General features: G+C 36.1%; 1 protein-coding gene across 5 annotated transcripts in view; it reads left to right on the top strand.

Moving 5' to 3' along the window:
* The first annotated feature begins 773 nt into the window (after nt 1–773).
* Nucleotides 774–20,100, top strand: part of LOC124149608 (paired mesoderm homeobox protein 2A-like) — a 34,523-nt gene continuing 15,196 nt past the window's right edge. For 3 of the 5 annotated variants that reach the window (XM_046521308.2, XM_046521307.2, XM_046521306.2), the window contains exon 1: nt 774–1,265. In XM_046521308.2, the coding sequence (XP_046377264.1) occupies nt 1,004–1,265 (262 nt within the window). In that variant the 5' untranslated portion in view covers nt 774–1,003. Of the gene's footprint in view, nt 1,266–6,853; nt 6,872–20,100 lie in introns of all 5 variants that reach the window. The other 2 variants (XM_046521305.2, XM_046521303.2) reach the window with 1 other exon arrangement.

Below are 20,100 nucleotides of genomic sequence, written 5' to 3'. Positions count from 1 at the left end.
TTGTGGATTCAAACTGTTTCTTATTTTTTTTATAGATTTTTATTATCCTGATATAACGTCCTCTTGATTACTTCATTTAAAAGAGTAACAAAACTAAATGTAAAAATGCTAAAATGTAAAGTTTATCCAACTTTCCAACATGACATTTAAACTCTCTTCTCCGAATCTACAAGAAGCGTAACTTTTCCATGACTTGAAATAATTAAAGAAAAATAGCTGGCTACAAGGACTATGAATTATGATGAATTAAAAACTATCTTAATTATGTGATGTTCTCTTGTGAGTTCTGCTAGAGAGCAAAGTCCCATATGGGTCTTGGAAAGGCCTCTTGACTTTGAATGCAAGCAATCATCACCATATCAGAAGCTGTTATCATTTCATCATGCTTGCAACGGGAGGGGGGCCTGGGTTATCCCCATCCCTCCCGACGCCCGTCCTCATGCCTCCTCGCCAAACAGTTTCTTTGTCTTTCTTGCCGCACAATGTAAGCGGAACGAATGCACTCTTCTGTTTCATATTAACATTTTTTCTGTCATTTCTTGACTTCGGTCCCATCCCCTCAGCCCGCGTGCGGCGTATGGCAGCACGAGGGGAGGGGGAGACGGAATCGGTGGGCGGTTTCAAGTCGCCCCGTTTCGCTACGTCACCGACTCTGCGCGAATAGGCAGTCTCGGCTACCAAGGCTATTTCATATCTGAAGCACATTATAATTTAATTAGGCGCGCATACATAAGCGCACCGTACTTAGTAAATTTCTCACTTTCTAAACTTGATGATCATTTATCCGAGACGTACACAAATTAGATAGCCGACAGATAGAATTTAGCTGAGCATTCTTTTTGCCCGACAGCCGACTTCTAATTTAATCTTGTGAAACGGGACTCGGAGTCGCCTGACACACACGAGAAATCAACAATATTCTTCTACATAAAAATTTCATATTCCCTAATAATTATTGTCAGCACTGGGCTGGTGTCCAGTTGGTGGTCAGCCTTTCTCCAAGATGGACTACCCGTACCTCAACCAACCAAGCTTTGACGCTGCCAACTGTGGCCTACCCGGAATGGACGCTTCTCTCCAGAACTGTAACATACCGTGTTCCTATGGGGACTCTGGCCCCTTCGCTCAGATCCCTGGGCAGGGGTACCGCTACAACGGGGTGCGGACCTTCCCCACCGTCACCAACCCGAGCCTTGGGGGGTCAGGAAGCTGTTCCATGGTCCCCCGTCCCCGTGAGCACCCTCAGCCGCCTGTCTTTCCTTCTGGTAAGTAAAACGTCTTGTTCAGTTTATATTGAGAAAGCGATTCCGGTGAAAATAAGATTTGGGCGAGGAAAATTGTTTTAGGTGGCCCTAACTGGGTTACCGTCGTCTACTTAGTGCAACTGATTGAGGCCAAATTGGATTACCAAATGTAGAGATACAGAGTTTGCATAATTTTCGCCGCGGTCGAAATTTTTCTATTTATTTACCGAACAAAATTAATATAAACAAGAAAATTGTCAGAAAATTAGATAAATATTCCGATTGTGAACAATTTGCGGCATTTAGCGTCGGTGGCGGTTGGCGGTAAGCGGCATATGTGACAAAACACCGGGCTCTCTGGCTTTGTCGCAATAATCCAATTGCTAATTTTCCCGCTATCCTTATCTCATATCCATTTTATCGTATTTTCCTCAATTTACAAGCCGGAATCTTATTACGCAGAGTTGATAGTAGTGGGTGCGGACAGGAAGGAAAGTCGACAATCAAATAAGACAATATAACCACATAACGGACTAAAAGAGTGCTTTAAACTAAATGAAATTTGATTTGAGTATTATTGAATAAGGGTAACGCTAAGTGTTATATTTCTCCCGTGATTTACCTGTGGGTCGGCGGGCGGTAATGAGGGGGACAGTCGAGGGGGCGACTAATATGAGGATATACAATAATTTGGGAACAATTTACAAAGCATCTATCAGAATTAGTGTTATTTCCGTTTATTTACGTCACCCGCGTTCAATATCAATGTCACACTACTGTTAACTCTTCGTAAAAACTTTCATGTTTATGATATTAGAAACATAACCTCACCACGTAGCTTTTCTCTAAAGGTACTACACATTCAGCATTATTCTTCATCGCATATTAACGTACTACTTTCGTGAATTACAATTGCATTATGATCTTTTTTATTGTGAGTAATACAAAATTTCCGTTTAATTTCCTAACTAAATGTTGTAAGTTAACTTCAAATTTTAATATTCTTCCCTTCAATAAGATTGATGGTCGTCATATATTTTCCGATTTATGAATAATGTCACTTTCAGTGTTGTATCATATCAATCAGTACCACGCCGATATATAATGCCATGGTGCAATAACTGCGAGTTCCAGTTTACATATTAGTACCTCGGTATTAGTTCGTACCTCGGTATTACAGTTCGTACCTCGGTATTACAGTTCGTACTTCGGTATTACAGTTTTATCTGTCGCGATCCAGTACAGAAATCAACACCATAAACGTTTCTTGTTTACATGACGAAATCCTTCACAGGGTATGTGATTGACATATATTCTACCACTTTCAATAAATGAATTGACAATTAGTTTGTTCTATATTGCTTCTATTGTTTACTTTTGACGATGAATCTGTTTCAGTAGTAAAATGCGTCATATCGTACGTATCATTGAACGTGTAACGGCGTATTCCTCTAATTCCTCTATTAGTATAATCAACAGTTTTTTCACCACTGAGCCTTTTGAACATATTTTATAAATGAAAATACACTGAACTACAATGGTTTATATATTTTTCTATCATATCAAACATTTTGAACAGGCCTGCGTAAGTTGTTAATATTTTTGGTATTTTTTATTAAATAATCGTTTGGATTTGTAAATTCCATACCCGTAAGCATTATTATACCATAAAAGCACAATGTTCACGTCGCGTGTTTATCATTGACTTAACTAAACGTACTATAAACAAATAAGAAAACGGAGCATTGTTCAATTACACGGTTAAATTGAATAATTGCATTCGTCAGTTATTGGGGTAAAATTAAATTACAATCTGGGATATTTTTACTCGTCAGTGGTGTGAGTTACAGAGAAACGAGTGCGTTGTTGGCGAGAGAGACTAGGTAAATAAAATATAGGTCTTGAGAACGCGGGCTTGTTTAACCCTGCTACAGCCGTCGCAGCACACGCGAGGATTTCAATTCGGATTTTCATTCCTGTTTTTTACAGTATCGAAAAAGGACATAATTTTAGGGTATTAATTCTGAATATGAATATATTTTTATATATTTAACGTGTCATATGATGCCTTTTCAGAGATATTAAATTTCTGAGACGACTCTTAATTCCTGTGAATTCCTGTACGGTCCAAATTAAAATTAGTCTTTTTATAAAAATTATATATCGAAAAATGAAAATAGTAGTATCTACACTATCAGATGTTTTGTCTGACCACTATAACTCGCCTTTTTTAATTGCTGTGCACTTTTATGTTATTAAAACATTAATCTTCGCTATTGTTAATTGACATATAAAACATTGTTATCTGAATGCACAGAATATGTCACAAGTACAATAAAAAATCTGGAATGACAAATAGTTTGTAATACAATTTCGATGCGTTATCATATTACGCACGGTCGTGAATAGCACCAAAAATAATCTTGAATGCTTATACGAGTAAGTTGCTCTCAATCTGCAATATATGTAAGAAAAAATATATTGAAATAATTGTAAGACGAATACAAGGTCATAAAAGTACAGACAAATCTTTCATAGTCCGTCTGTGATATTTGGCTCGGATTAAACGAAATTATATTTCCACAAATGTATCGATAATTGTAAAAGTTTCATCCCTAACACTTTTGAATAAATGTATAATGTTGTGCTGTAACGAAGCGATTGTGTCTCGCGGTATGTGAAATGCGATTTATTTGTCAGTTCGGTTGCGTACTGATATGACAAATGTACACTAGAGCCGCTGTCTCCTTGAAACTCACCGATATTGCTGAAGTAGTCCATGGTCATAACCGAAGCACGGTCTAAACAAAACTGTTCTTTCTTTATCGTGAAATATGAGCAAATTGGGATTTTGTTAGATTGAGAAAGAAGACTTCAAATTATATATTATAACTTCAGTTACTAAATTAATGAATATGAATCATGGCTTTCTTTTCATAAAGGTTTCAAACATTCAGAAACATTGTTACTTAAAGACCTGTTGTCGGTTGATATAAACGGAACGAATCCCCCCAAATGAGGATATTAACAAACATACAGGCTTTACACTTTCATTGTGTAAAAAAATTAGTTAGGGTTTTAAATAATAATTGAATCCTTCTATAAATATTTATGTGTGTTTGTATTTTACAGCAGTACCATCTATTTCTAGAACTGAGGGTAATTCGTTTCCTTGAGCAATGTTACAAACGATTTACATCAAATCACGTCATTGCTTACATTAACTAACGAATAAACACTTATTTCGAATTTGTAAAGAAAGTTAATCAATGTAATCTCATGTAATATCAATTCAAATTGTGAAAAGACAACTGGGTAGTTTAATTTTCAGTAGGCAGCGCTGTGCGAAAGAAGAAAATACGCGACCATCTGTGTGAGATAGTCCATTCTCGCCCTCTCTCTAATCTGCATACGTGTAGCGCTATTTAATCCACCAGGCTCGTGGGAGACAAGTTCTCTAAACACTGTTATGGTTTACTGATATCATAATAGCTGTAATTATTAAACAGAATAGAAAATTAATTAAGGACTTAACTCCAAGTCCGTGGCGCTCAACCTCGCTTGGCTGACCGCCGCTTGCGGGGCCATCTGTCGACCACATCGTGCACGTGCTGCCCGTGAAGTGGGCGAGAGAACGAAAAACAGGGTCCGGTAATGGCGATGTGTCATTTCTGGACGTAATATACCGTCCTTACATAGAAACTAATGTGGATTTTTAGTGTCTTAAATGAATAAAGCAGTGCGGATTTTTTTTGCTCAATAGACTTGTGTAGTATCAAGAGCCTCAATGTTGCGATTGTATATGCCGAATTGGCTTTCGAATAATTCCTACCAAATATTTTAGAAAAATATCAAACATTACAAAATGTTCAGGCCAAATTATAAGGATTCATTTGCAATATATGTCTGCATTAATTCAGTACTAAATATCGTTGTTAGCGTCCATGTTATAAGTGGCAATAAACAGACGTACTCCTTGATATACTTTTTAGATTTATTAGTGACGGGTGATATTGATATTTGTTCTTTGGCGAAATATAGTTTATTTTCATAATGTGGTGACTGCTTATATCTTCGTTAACTTTAAATTCTTTGAGACTTTAGAATCACAGCTAGTATTAGACATGTGTCATTTTCATGTCCATCCGTACTATCATACACCCAGGTCATACCTCCATTAAGTCAGCTTTGAAATAGTATTCGTTTTTATTTTGGAAAAAGAGATGGTTTCTAGGACCGAATACACATCAAATGAGAAAATATACAATTTCTTCAGTGTTATATGAAATAAACAACGGATGTTATCCTTATAAGATTGGACGATTTATTATTGTGTGTGTGCGTTCCAATATGTGACGATATTCAATTGATTAGATAATCAATTGTTTTATCTATTTAGCTTTGTATCTATCTTTTTTTCTGTACCAAGTGACGACTTCTTTTTCATTCACAACAAACTCACCACAGAACACGCACAAGAATACACTCGTATGAGAGAGAGAGAGAGAGAGAGAGAGAGAGAGAGAGAGAGAGAGAGAGAGAGAGAGAGAGAGAGAGAGAGAGAGAGAGATTGAGAGATTGTTTGATAATATACATCCTGGCAACGTTTTTTTCACGTATGAAATCACCGTTTCTCGAACACCGCATATCATCACTATTACATAATATTAATAAACACCTGATCATGATATAGTCATCAAATATTGATGACACCAGGTGTTCGCGAAATGGTGATACACACGAAATGCATTTCTCATATCTATTTTCACCGTATTTTCAATACCTTTCCTTCAACATTATTTATTTGTTCAAGTACAAACGTCTGACATGTGTGTGCAAAGTCCTATCTCATATGAAATACATATCTCGCAATATGATATCAATATTGAAATATTGCTTCGGAGACATATTGCATCCTATTCCTCCTATTACTATGAAGAATTACCTCGGTATTAAAAACGTATATTGTAATTATTAATATTACTTTCTTTTAAATATATGTGTGTATTTTATCCATGTTTACCTCGGTAACTCACAATTTACTATTTTGAATTTCTCAGTGGTATTTGTATTAAATTTAAAAATAATGTATTTTGTTAAAAAATGTTGACTTGGGTTTATGGAATACCGCATACAGTTTCTTCTCATCGGTACAGACTACACATCTCTATGGGTGGTGTCAAAGATTCGTTAAGTTGCATATATAGTTTGCTTCGTTACCGTAACTATTCCGATATATGGAAATATCATTGACAATTTATACACATTTTCTATTTTGATGACCAGTCGGGGACCGAACTGGAATAGAACGACCTTAAATGTACACAGTCATAAATCGTAATAAACCATAGCCAATGTCTAATTCTTAAAGAATTCACAATGCTGCATTCCAACTGCTGTCGTGTTATATACCTTGTTACCTAGTCCAATATTATTTTTACCTTTTAAAACCAACTATTCGCCTTTTCCTTAATGATAAATCCCATCTGAAATTTTAGATACTCCTACTACGCGCGATTTAAAAAAATTCTTCTTTAAAATATTTTCAAAATTATTATTACTTGAAAATTATTTTGTATGTAATATTTTCTTTTTGTTTTGTCCTTCAGATATTGGATACTCTTTTGGTATGTAAACAATCATTGTTGTTGGTAATAAGCATATAACTATTTTTTATACATTGATACCACACATCGTATACTAGCTTTTTGGATACCCAAATTTGAATAAAGTTTCCAAATGGTTTCTCAAGCCGTGACTATATAATATGGCAGGTTATTACAGTGATATATATAGAAAAGGAAATTTACGTTGTTTTCGACTCAGTCGATGTAAAGGGCTCTTACATTTCCTTCTTTCAATTCAGCATGTATTTTGAATTCTGTTTCTGCAAACATATCTTAGAAAATTTACAAAATGTTAAAATTATGTATTTTATTGTGGGATTTTAGGTAAAAAATAAAAATACAATCGAATAGTAATAATGACCAACCGAAATTTCAATGTACATGTTATGTGTTACTATATACTTGAAATAATTATATATGATTGTTTTATTTCATTGAGATAAAAGAAAAACGTGCCAAAATACATCGTAAACAGTCGTGTACCAGGCCAGGCCATGTTGTTTATTACAGCATCTATTTTATCATATATACGTTTTAGTATCAGAGACATATGTGTCGAAATAAAAATATTTTTTTACAAATAATAAATTAAGACTTATCAGTCTCGTTAGACATTAGAGACACTATCATCTGTTGTTATTTTATATCACTCCAAAATGGATTTCAGCGAGGTAAAGCATTACATGAAAAAAATATCTGGGACGTCCAAGGAATGCAGATGGGGAGACTCGCGTGGACAGAACTCAAGTCGAGCATCCCTAGTATCTCACCCAAAACAGGTTATCTCAGTACTTTTATTTTGAATGAAGTTATGTTTTCCATAAACATAAAGATTGTCGAAAACATTATTGAATAAATCTATATAACGTCAAGCAGTATTTATTATACTGTATTGGACAAAGCAGAATGCCCTACTACGTTGATCAAGGTTGAAGTCTCCGCGAATAAATCAGATGACTGACTCGGCTTGGTATCGAGCTGTTGCGATGCGCAGACGCATTTAAGTGTTTATTATTGATAATTTTATTTACCGCGTTGTTCCTAGGTTGAAATTGTCTGATTTAAATACACAGAATATAAATCTTCGGTGTGAATTACACAGGAACGAGAACAAGGTCTAAACCGTTGACTAATTTAACAAAATTTAGCACATAACGTTTTGAAGGCTTATTTTTGTATGAGTGTTGACAATAATCTAATTATTCCCGTCTGATATTGGCCTAAATTACATTGTTTATTCTAACTCAATAAGAAAAAAGGAACATAATCAATTTAATAATCATATCGTAAATATAAATAATAAGGAATATGTTAGCAGACATTATAAGGAACTAAGGCCGGACTATCGGAATTTGGACTTTGAAAATGTTTTAAATATTGGCACAGACTTTTTCAGAAATCGAAACAAAGTTAAATATTTAATTGAATAATGAAATTATTTTTTATTTGTTTTTTTTACTGAAGTTTATGGGAATTAGATCCTGGTGTGGTGAAAACTAATTCCAGTTTAAATATGCGCTCCTATGATGTTTACTTCACAGATTCGTACAAGTGAAAATAATCTTTCAAGTAAACATTGGTGAAGCTATTGAAAACAGTAATATAAGTTTCATATATATTTTTTAATATCAATAACTTAAAAACTGAACATAATTTGTATTTGTGCGTTTTATTTATATTTGATACTCATCTGTTAATAACATGATTGAACGAAACATTTTTAATCGTTGCAAAGTTACGTCTTTAAAAAACATTATAGTTGATATTCGTATTTCTTTTAATGTTTTATTTTTTACATCCATTTTTTAAATAACAATTTACTTACAAACCTTTTATACAGTGTTACTCAACAGTTCCGCAAATAAATATTGCCGTAATGTAAGTTTTGGTTCATATATCAGATAATTTTAGAATATTTCAGAAATGAATAGTGAACAATGAAATATATAAATTAGTATAGAGACGGCTAGGATAAACATAATGTTAATAATTTCAATGAAACATGTCCTCACAACTTATGCAGATGGTATATTTTCTTCACGTCACTTCTGTATTCTTTCGGTTAAGTCATTCCGATCATTCTCCTCCCTGATTGAATTAGATCGCGGAAAGCCTCTAACTAGGGCACACGTTGCATATACTTCAATCGTCCCCAAATTGAGTAAATTTATTTTCATGTCAAGAAGTACATTTGTGATTAATGCCCTGTCGGGGATATGAGTATAGAGATGCGATCCATTTATGTCAAACTGTGGGGGAATATTGTAGGAATTACTGCATAACGGAGTGACTTGGAGAGTCCAAGCCTCACATGCATGTCATAATGCGCTGTTCTACTCGGCCTGGACCATTTACACTATGAAGCTGAGTATTATGTTCTAGGTAAAACGTGGATTTGTTTTGCGTAAACTCATTCTACGTTCTAGGTTATAGTAACTATGTCTGAAACGGAACCGCATTTTTTCATGAATTATTGTAAACTTATGATCAAATTAACATAATCATTTCTTTTGAGGTTTGGCAAATTTGATGCAAATTTGTCAGCTTCGTTTCTTAGTATTAGATTTGAAACGAAATTTTGGTCATGGCTATTGATCGGAGAGTTTGAAGTACTAGAATTTTAACGTTATAGCCGCGGCCATGAACTTTGTTAAAGTCTGGGAAACGTCAATTTATTTTTTTGATAATCTTATTTTTTACTTTTGTCAGAAACAACAATGACAATTTGACTTTTATCAGTGCATTGAAAATGCAGTTAAAATGTAGCACACATGGAACGGACGCAGGAGGTGGGTTGATATCGAAACGCAGTGTTGAGATATGTGCAGACCAGTATTGAGATTTATTAATACATTCGAACATGGAGACGTCAAACGGCGTATTCACAAATGCATATTTCCGCAAATATGAGACCAATCAATCAATTACATAAGCATATTGCGTCTTACTCGTCATCCAGATACCGCATCTATTAGAATACGTGTAGTTATTTTTTAATATACAATGTTATGCTCCGAAGAACGAATAGAATAGTAATACTGTGCCAATCACTCAGTTCAATATAGAATTCTAATACATACCATTTGCAAATATGATAGTATATATAATTGTTCTTCATAAATGTTACATATTGGCCGATTACCAACGAAATCTATGTCGATTTTACTCAATAAATTAAATTTCCTTAATATTTGCCAAGTCGAAATGATGATCTCACGGTATTTATCATAAACATTATTAACAAAATTGATATCCGACGTTTGTCCTAATAACTGCATGTATGCTGTACATTTCTGTAACATTTTCTATTTAGCCATATGGTATGTGTATATTTATTCATATAATGCATATTCCGTTATCATTTAATCATTTGCCGATAGTCAACAGTACATTACAACTAGACGTAACCACCTTTTCCAAGCATTGAAATTTCACGTGTAGTTCACTAATGTTATGGTAAATATAACTGTAAACTAACGTGATGGTAAATATAACTGTAAACTAACGTAAGGTAAATATAAAAGTAAACTAGCGTTATGGTTAATTTATTTGTAAACAAACGTTGTGGTAAATATAACTGTAAACTAACGTTATGGTAAATATAACTGTAAACTAACGTTATGGTAAATATAACTGTAAACTAACGTTATGGTAAATATAACTGTAAACTAACGTTATGGTAAATATAACTGTAAATTAACGTTATGGTAAATATAACTATACATGTGTATATGCTTTCCTTTTGTTTGTTGTTAATCTGTATCCTCAGTTACAGTACATCTTTAACAATATCTGTAGTCAACTTACCTCAACAATAATTATTTAATATAAATATTTGTGTTCTATTCGTTCCAACTGGTCAGTGCTGACACAATGATAAATTTACATTTATAATTTTTCTGCTAAATAACCACGAACTGAGACTTACTTACAATACCAACAAAATATATTTGAAATGAATGCCTGTATAAACTCCTTCGTTGTGTGTAACATAATTTCATATATCAGCATAAATCACATTTTCTTAATTACTTCAGTTTTCATCCAAACAACCCCGAATTGAATATAGTTGTTTTTCCATTACGTTTACCAACCCAAGCAATATATAACATTAGGTATATTTCATAATAATATGGGTATACTCTTCTTCGTTGTGTGTAACACCGTTTAATATTATTTTTACCAATAACACATGTTCTATATTATATCTATTTTCATCGAAACAATCCTGAATTACAGCTGTTCCAACAAGACCGTTATTCGTCTAAGAATAGTTCATACTAATGATTGTATACACTTCTTCGTTGCGTGGAACACCATTTTATATCATCAGAAATACACGCGTGTCAATTTTCATCCAAACAACAATATATTAGTATATATTTCTTCCTTTTAACCATATGTATATTTGTTATTATGCTTGCATACACTTCTTCGTTGTATGTCAGGGGGGCACGGGTGGCCCAGTCGTCTAAGCCGCCGCGATTCGCTGTGCAGAGGTGCGTCCCTTGGGCACGCCAGAAACCTATGATTGTGGGTTCGAATCCCGGTTCGCCCCGATTATGTTTCTAGGTTTGTCAGCACCATACCCGTGCTCGTGGGTTTCACCGAAGTGGTAAACGTCTGAGACCTGCATGACTTCGGGCTTTCCTCCCACATTAAGCTGACACGCCGCGATATAACTGGAATACTGTTAAAAGCGGCGTAAAACCCAACTCACTCACGTTATATGTGAAACCAGTACACGTTACCACTTTAAACATATCTTGACTATTTTAAATACTGGAATACTTGATTGAGTAACATTGTCCTGGTAAGGTAAACTGGCGAAACAAGGAACATCACCAGGCATGAGAAACAAGGAGACACCTTGTTCTACCGCACGTTAGAGATGCTGTGAATCCAAGTCCTCATCCCGCTTCTATATACACCGAGAAAACAGAAATAATTACTAGCTAATGAAATATTCAATGTTTGGCCTCAGAGAGCGGTGTGCGACCTTTAGCTTCTTCATGAGACGCGGACTGCCAAAAACTCACGACGCCGACGTTGTCAGCTCGCGGCCGATACGGCGCTAAGTCGACGCTACGGTGGCTTTTGGCATCAACTCTCACCTTGTTCTTGTCAAGCATCCTTCACGCTGGCAGGTCTGGCTCCAGGGTGGCGGCTGGGGGGTGGTGAGGGGTGAGGTTCGTAAACAGTGGGGGTGGGGAGAAGTGGGTGGGAACCTAAGACATTTGTTTAAAGAATAAAGTGGTAAAAATAAAAATAGTATTAAATATGACTACACACTACGGGTGAGGGAAGAGGTTCACGCAGGGTGGGGGTTGGAGTGGGGGGTGGGGTGTTGAGGAGAAAGGGTAGTAAATATAAGACCTCCATTCAACGTTGTCTAAAAATAGGAACGAGGAATGGACGCTGTGCAAATACTAATAATATTCAATATTTGTCCAAACTACGACTAAGGGGGTGGGATGGTTAATCCTGGGAGGGGTGGTACTACTACCACTATTTCAACGTTGTTTAAAGAGCAGGAATGAAGACTGAGCGTTGTAAATACGCAAAATATATTCAACGTGTGAACAAAATACGACTGACGGAGTGCAATTCAAGCAGGGTGGGGCGGTTAACCTGGGGAGGAGGGGTGGGGTTGGAGAGAAGGGGGGTGATGGTGGTAAATCTGCGATCACTCTTTCAACATTGTCTAAAAAAACTAGTAATGAGGAACAACATTGCCAAAATATCAGAACATTCACTGCATGTCCAAAGTCCATTTGAAGCTATGTTCACGTTTAATAGCTTTAAAAAATGGGTAGCTATAGTAACGCATAGACAAAAATCTTTCTTAAAAAAATCACTGATACCAAATAGATAGTGTTGTCAGGTCGCTGATAGTCCGACGTTTATGTGTCCAGCAAATACATATATGAATCTTAAGGCATCTGTTCCCGTTAGAGTAAAATTACAAGCTATGAAATCCTGGTGATGTGATTATTCCGTCTCGCTACGGCCGGAGAAAATCAATGTACCTATAGTATGCGGACCCGGGCCTGCCTAGGGGAATATATATATAGATGCACGATGGCAGGACGGTACACGGGGGACGGTTTTGTAATGGCTTTATACAAATGTATATTCATTAAGACAAACGGTCATCAATACAATGTACTCCGAATTAACATAATATAACACGACTGCATTCTTGTAGCTTTGGAAACGGGATAAAGTGTATGAAATTTCGATAAATATTGTCATCTATTGCCCTTTGAATACTTTTGTTATGGTGAACAATTAACAAAAATAATGAGGTTTAACATTACGGTGATTTATTAAGTATTTGTCATCACAAATCAACTGTTTTTTTTATATAGGATGCAGCGTACCAGGAACATTGTTATCGAACGGGTCCGCAAGAGAAAACATACACCAATCTTTGATGGTGGCTACAATTTAAACAAACAAGAAATTTTATTCGATGGTGATGTATTTGATACGGGTATCATTGTTTTGGAAGTTAAGTTTTCAGTGTTTCGGCGACTGTTTTCAGTGTAATTATTGTTTTTACAACATTTGTAATATTTTGGTCAAATTCAATTTTTGACTTCAATACTTTCTTTTGTCTGGTAGTGTAAATTGTTCATGAATTAATTGAATTTGAAATAGATCGTAACGAAGGTGGTACATGAATTATAGTGTTGAATTTGTAGAACGTGAGAATCATCCACTTGGATATATGCCTATGACGACCATCTTTTCCTGGTACAGTAAACTACGGTTAAAACGAACTCAAAGGGATCACTAAATTTAGTTCGTTATAACCGTAGTTCGTTATAAGCAAATATACAGCATATATACAGCAAATGGACGGGACCAAAAAAAACCAGTTCGTTATATCCGTCAGTTCGTTATAAGCGTGTTCATTATAAACATTGTTTACTGTATTTTACGCCGATAGAAACATTAGGTTGTGGAATAAACACCTATATTCAGTGTCACACATTTTACAAAAAGCAATTTTTTCAATCATGTTATTCTAATATGTAAAATTCAGTTGAAAATGTGTAATAGTTTGTTTACGAAAACATCAGCTGCAATATGAAAAACAATACAATCATAATACAAACGCTAAATACATATGTCTCCGAATACAATATACTGTAAACTATTCAAGTACACCAAATCAAATACAATACAATGTTAATGTAAAACGAATACAATATACTGTAAACTATTCAAACACACCAAATCAAATACAATACAATGTCCGGGTACGTGTACATAAACAACATGCAATACAATTCAACACTACAGTGTCCGCTCTCCATATGTTACAAATTCATTATATCATTCGTTGTTCCAATGCGCTATCTTTAAACTCCAGTGTCACATATAGCTCTGTTTCAATTTCAAGACGGAATAATGTTATTTTTAAATGAACAGAATCATAATATCAGGGTATGAAACTCCCCAAAATTTCAGCCAGACCACAGGACTGGCTAGCTGAAATACTTGCCAGCCCTGACCAAAACCTGCCTGCCCACTATAATCATATGATTCTCAGGATAAGCTAACGGGGTTTCTTTTTGGTTACATTTTATCATTCATCTTTACATGTGACTTAATGCTTATCATTGGGAAATATTTAGAATGTTTTCACATATGAAATATAACCTGACCGTCGGGCAGGGGGATTTGAAAATCTGGCAGCCCGAGTTGAAATCAACCCGTCTCGGACGGTCGGGCAGGCAGGTATTTGGAACACTGATAATATTGGCACTAGTCCTCTCTTACTCTAAAACCAGACCGTCTTACATTTTAAACAATAGCTGACCAGATTAAAGACATGATTCCATTTGTAAGCTGCCGGGCAAAGGAAAACATACACCCAAGTTTGATTGTGGCTAAAAAACAAACAAACAAGGAATGGTATTTGATGGCGGTATTAGATACGGGTATCATAGTTGTGTTTTGGGCCTTAAGTTTGCAGTGTTACGGCGATTGTTTTCAGTCAAGCAAATTCTTGATAACGTGATATTTTGGTCAAATCCAATTTTCAAGTGTATACTCTCTTTTGTCCGGCAGTTTATTAACTACAGGGAGTCTCAAACACCATTAACAGTTAATAGACCAAAGAGAACAGTGAGCATAAAACCACTGCTGTTATTAATATTTGTATCAGTGTGTATTTATTCACAACGGAATGTGCAAAATGCCATCATTGCTCCCTAATCACAGCGAACAAGCATCACTGGTGGGTTTACTATTATTGTTCCATCATTAATAAAACGAATGCTTGCTAACATGGTGTTTCGGATGATGACGAGGATCATGATGAAAATAATAACAATCATTGCTATTATATACAGCAAGGAATTTCTTACACAAATATGGACAACAAAGTTTGATAATCTTCATTTTATGGAGATGTGTATTTAGACAAATGGTTCATAATACTCCTTGTTTATCCCTGTAGATTTACTTGCGGAGTTAATCATATGTAATTAAAGAAATAAAAAAACTAAAACTATAGTTTAAAATGCTCGAAACATGTACAGCAGTAGTAATTTTGTATTATTGTGACGTTATTTTTAAAATCTGGGCGGAGATATTTTGAATGTGACTGTTTGCTCATTTATTCCATATATTACGTAACACACACACAGAGACACACACACACACACACAGAGACACACACACACACACACACACACACACACACACACACACACACACACACACACATTTATGTGTATAAATATTTATGTGTGTGTGTGTGTTTATATATATATATATGTGTGTGTGTGTGCATATGTATTACGTAAACAAATGCATACGCATGTGTATTCATTATTGCCTACAAGTTAACGTATAGTATTTATAGCATTATTACATGACGTAAAACTTGGTTGGAATTTCAAACATGACGTTGGCAGAATTCATCTTCAGAATCCTGCCATCGTTCGGAAGGGTAACTAAATTTCCCGGCAGTTTAAATTCCTGTTTATAAATGAAACTAGCTGTCATAATGTCTTTGTTGTGATAGCCGAAGTTAGTGCACGAGATTAGATGAATGTGAAGATGCTAACTCATTGGTACTGTTAAATGATAACCTCATATAAAACTTGGCGTGACCTCCGATGATATATGGTATGGGCTCATATAACATATTCTATAGATCTCATAGGAAACATCGTATACTCATAGGAGACATCGTATACTCATATGAAACTCATATGGAACTCATGTGATACATTGCATTGCCCTCTTATGAAACAGCGCATACCTCATCTGAAACATTGTTACTCATATGACATACTGTATCGAACCTGTTTGATATATTGTATAGACATCATATGAAACATTGTATAGACCAATACGAAACATTGTATAGACCAATATGAAACATTGTATAGACCAATATGAAACATTGTATAGACCAATACGAAACATTGTATAGACCAATATGAAACATTGTATAGACCAATATGAAACATTGTATAAACCAATATGAAACATTTTACAGCCCCTCGTGGTGTACAGCCTTCATACAGGACACGATGTGACGTCATATAAGGGATGGTGTATAACCCATAAGAAACATCGCATTTACCTCACATCTAACATCAAACTGACCACATTTGAATTTGGTTCCGATTTCATGTAAAACATGGTAGAGGGTGTCCAGACAGGTTAAATTTCAATTTGAATTTGAGAAAAAAACCTTAATTTCTCTGAATTCCGTAATTGAAAAAAATCATGGAAAACATCATTTATGTCAAGACTTTACTGTGTTACAGACACAAAGTAAATACATTAATCGTCATCATAATTAATAATTGATAACAGGTCACTGACAGAAATTTATTACATTTATGTCTCACTTTGTGTATGCACGTGGAAGGAAATGCTGTCACTTACACACGTGATGTAAGTAAGAAGCTATCTGTGTGACGGATGTCTTTGTGTGTTGTCATAGTGTTACAATTCTTTAACAAATGCTATCACAAACAGCCCAAGGCAGTCGAGATCGTTGATACAGGCAAGGTGGGGCCCATGGGGATTCCTTTCAGTCTCATGTGTTTCCGGCTATTGAAAATACCGATCCACCGATTTGGTCTCTGCACAGGGCTCGAGTATTGTCGCTTCGCGGAAGGAGTTATGGAACGATAAGCGTGGCAGATTTCGTCCGTTAAGGACGACTGATTTTGCCCAGTCCATCCTGAATCCCCATATCATCTCAGTGAAAATTAATCAGTTCATTTGTCGATTAAGTGTGTAAACCGAGCACGATTAAAAGATAGTTAAATAGGGCACTTTTCACCTTCTCGAGAGCGTGATTTCCCCAGGGTGGTGATCAATTTGCGAGATATGGGGTAGGAGTGAGAGGGGGACGGGGAGAGGGAGGGACGTGGGGTGTAGCGTTTCTCATCTCTGCCGCCTCGGCCATGTCTCCCGTATGTCCCAACTTACTGTAACAAAGCAGGCACCAAGCATCCTAATCACCACGAATTGTTAACAACGAAACTCAGGATGAAAATCTTTGGTTAAGGGGGGACATTTTGCACTTTTTCACACGCTAGAATACCTTATATTTGTTCAAATTGCAGAATTTCTGCCAACATTAGAAATAGGTCCTAAGACCTGTAAGATGAGGGGAAAAACAGAAATCGTACTTAATTTAAATGTATAATCGGTTCGATTTATAAGAATTATTATTAAAATAACTTTAAACTAGAAATAAAAAACCAATGTACGGTTCTTGCTTATATAATTAGTAAACCTCAAGTCAAGGTAAAGCCAACGTTGTGACAAAGGATCAGAATTTATGGATGTCAACTTCTTTATTATGAGGAACACAACGTTTCGGAGTATATGCTTACTCCTTCATCAGGTGAATGGATGCTATGAGTCAGAGAGCATATATATGAACATGTAAGAACAACCAAAGTAATGAGATTACAAAAGGTGGAAACTTAACAAGGGAAGCCAACAGTAATTGGCGCTGATAAGTGATTAGCAATAGACAATGGAAGGCAACACTTTACAGTAATTAGCGCTGATAGTTATGGAGACAACTGGAAGCCAGGACTAAGTGTTGTGTTTGGAAATTTGATAGACCCTAATAGCGATCCGTTAGTCCCGAAATATAACGGTTTACTGTTTAACGGTACACGCAGCAGTCCAGCTGTACGATACGACCACTCCGTTATTCTAATGAATAAGAAAAAGAATCGCATTGTTTTAACTATGTAAATATTTTATCCCAAACTTATTTCCTTTTTTTAAACCACTATGTATAAAATTGCTTATATGCTAATAGGAATTTGTTGCTCGTCTCATGGCGATAGTGAATCTGCGCGCGCACCCCTGTTTCGATCGGGTGTCCCAGCCCAGCTGCGAGTGCGCATAACCCGTGACAGGTAGCTATGACGCCGTGCACCCTGGCTCTAGTCTCTCTTTAATGTCACCCCGCAAAAAGATCAACTAATTCCGCTAATGTATCCGGGACTGTAATTACTAGATTGGGATTGCAAGCCTTCTGTTCCCCAAACGTTTAGTCCAGATTAATCACAATTGTCACCATCCCGACGCATGATCGAAGCCACTTCCAATGTGTGAAAACACCGTGCTATCGCGCCGCGCATCTTCAGCCCGACATTATCACAAAATGGCCATTTTACAGCGATTAGTTCCGCGCCACATCTCCAGCGCAGCTACTTGTGGTCACGTGGCGACTGTCTCACGCGCGCACGCTCGCGGAGGCCAGCTCTCGTAATGGGCAATATCGCTAATTGGTTGGTCGAGATCTCTACGTGATCACACTTTGATAGCTGCCGGGACAGTGAGCCATACACTGTATCATAGCTAGCTGACCTTGTCATGTGTCGCGTGGCCCGTAGCTCACCTTCCCGGTTTGGGAAAATCAAAAAGAAATACACGGGTGCGGAAACAAGAACACGATATCAATCGATTATAACATCCGTCGTTGTTTTATAGGCATTACCGTTATCACGAATCATTCGAGATAAATTATCCCTATCTACATCCTTCCCTAAATTTACTTGTACTAATGATGCCGTTCACGAGAATAATTAATTTCATGTTCGTAGCAAGTCACAGGAAAATCCATAGAAGACGGAACCAACCTATTCCTGAATCTACGATCGTGAATTCTTGTACAGTGTGAACACCGGGTGTTCGCGAAACAGTGAACACCTCCACTTGATAGTCTAGTATGTTATATTGGCGTTGTCTTTGTCTCTCTATTCTTGTCTGACAGGTGATGGTAATTTGAGGGCATACCCACAAGCAATTGTTTCAATTGTATTCTTCCCCAGTATCTAATCGTGTTAATAAACCTGCATTAATCATATGTTCAAATATTAAATTGCCGAACTGAACGTCTACGTATATTATTTTCAACATTGATTTCTTTTAGGATGTATTATTAATAATCTGTTAATTCAATCTACATCTTGTTGTGCCTGAAAGGCATATATTGGTTAAACAAATGTAACACTATCGACTATAGTTTAAAACGTCCGCGAAAATTTTCTGACGCTATTGTCCATTGATTGCAAAGTTCAGCTGTTGTCACAACCAGTTAAATCAGAAAGGGATTACAGAGTTATCTGTCCTTGTAACATTGCAACGGTATGAGAAATTGTAGTTTCATAAAAAAAAAATGCCATTTCCATGCTAATAGGCTTAATGCGTGTATTTAGGTCTCTCATCTTAGTCGTAAATATGCATCAAGGAAGCGCAATTTCTTTTTCTGAGATTAAGTATAAGAATCACTTTGATTTTGGATTTGAATGGAAGAAATACCCACTGCTTTAAGTGCTTCCAGGGACTCTAGTGTGTCGCTATTTCAGCCTCCTATTCATGAAATAACCTAACACAACGTAAATTAGACTATAATTAATTAGTTTAGAAGCTGGATTAGAGGTTGTGTTGGACGGTAGTGGCTGAATGTGTTCGTGACATGGTTGTTATCGAATTAGAGCGAGTTGTTTCACAAACGTAGTTAAATTCGAGTCTGTAACGTTCTAACCCGATTAGGATGTTTAGGGGAAGCTAACAAGGTTACGTCTTGTATCCCGACACTAGCTGAACAGAGCAGTCTCCACAACAGCCGACTGCGTTACAACAACAACTACTACTGCTACTACGACTTCTTCATCTACCACTACTACTACTACTTCTACTACTACAGCTTTTACTACTTA

The sequence above is a fragment of the Haliotis rufescens genome, unplaced genomic scaffold, assembly GCF_023055435.1.
Source record: "Haliotis rufescens isolate VD_foot unplaced genomic scaffold, xgHalRufe1.0.p SCAF_7, whole genome shotgun sequence".
NCBI lineage: Eukaryota > Metazoa > Mollusca > Gastropoda > Lepetellida > Haliotidae > Haliotis > Haliotis rufescens.
Note: the sequence above shows the minus strand (reverse complement) of the source record. Positions and strands in the feature narration are given on the sequence as shown.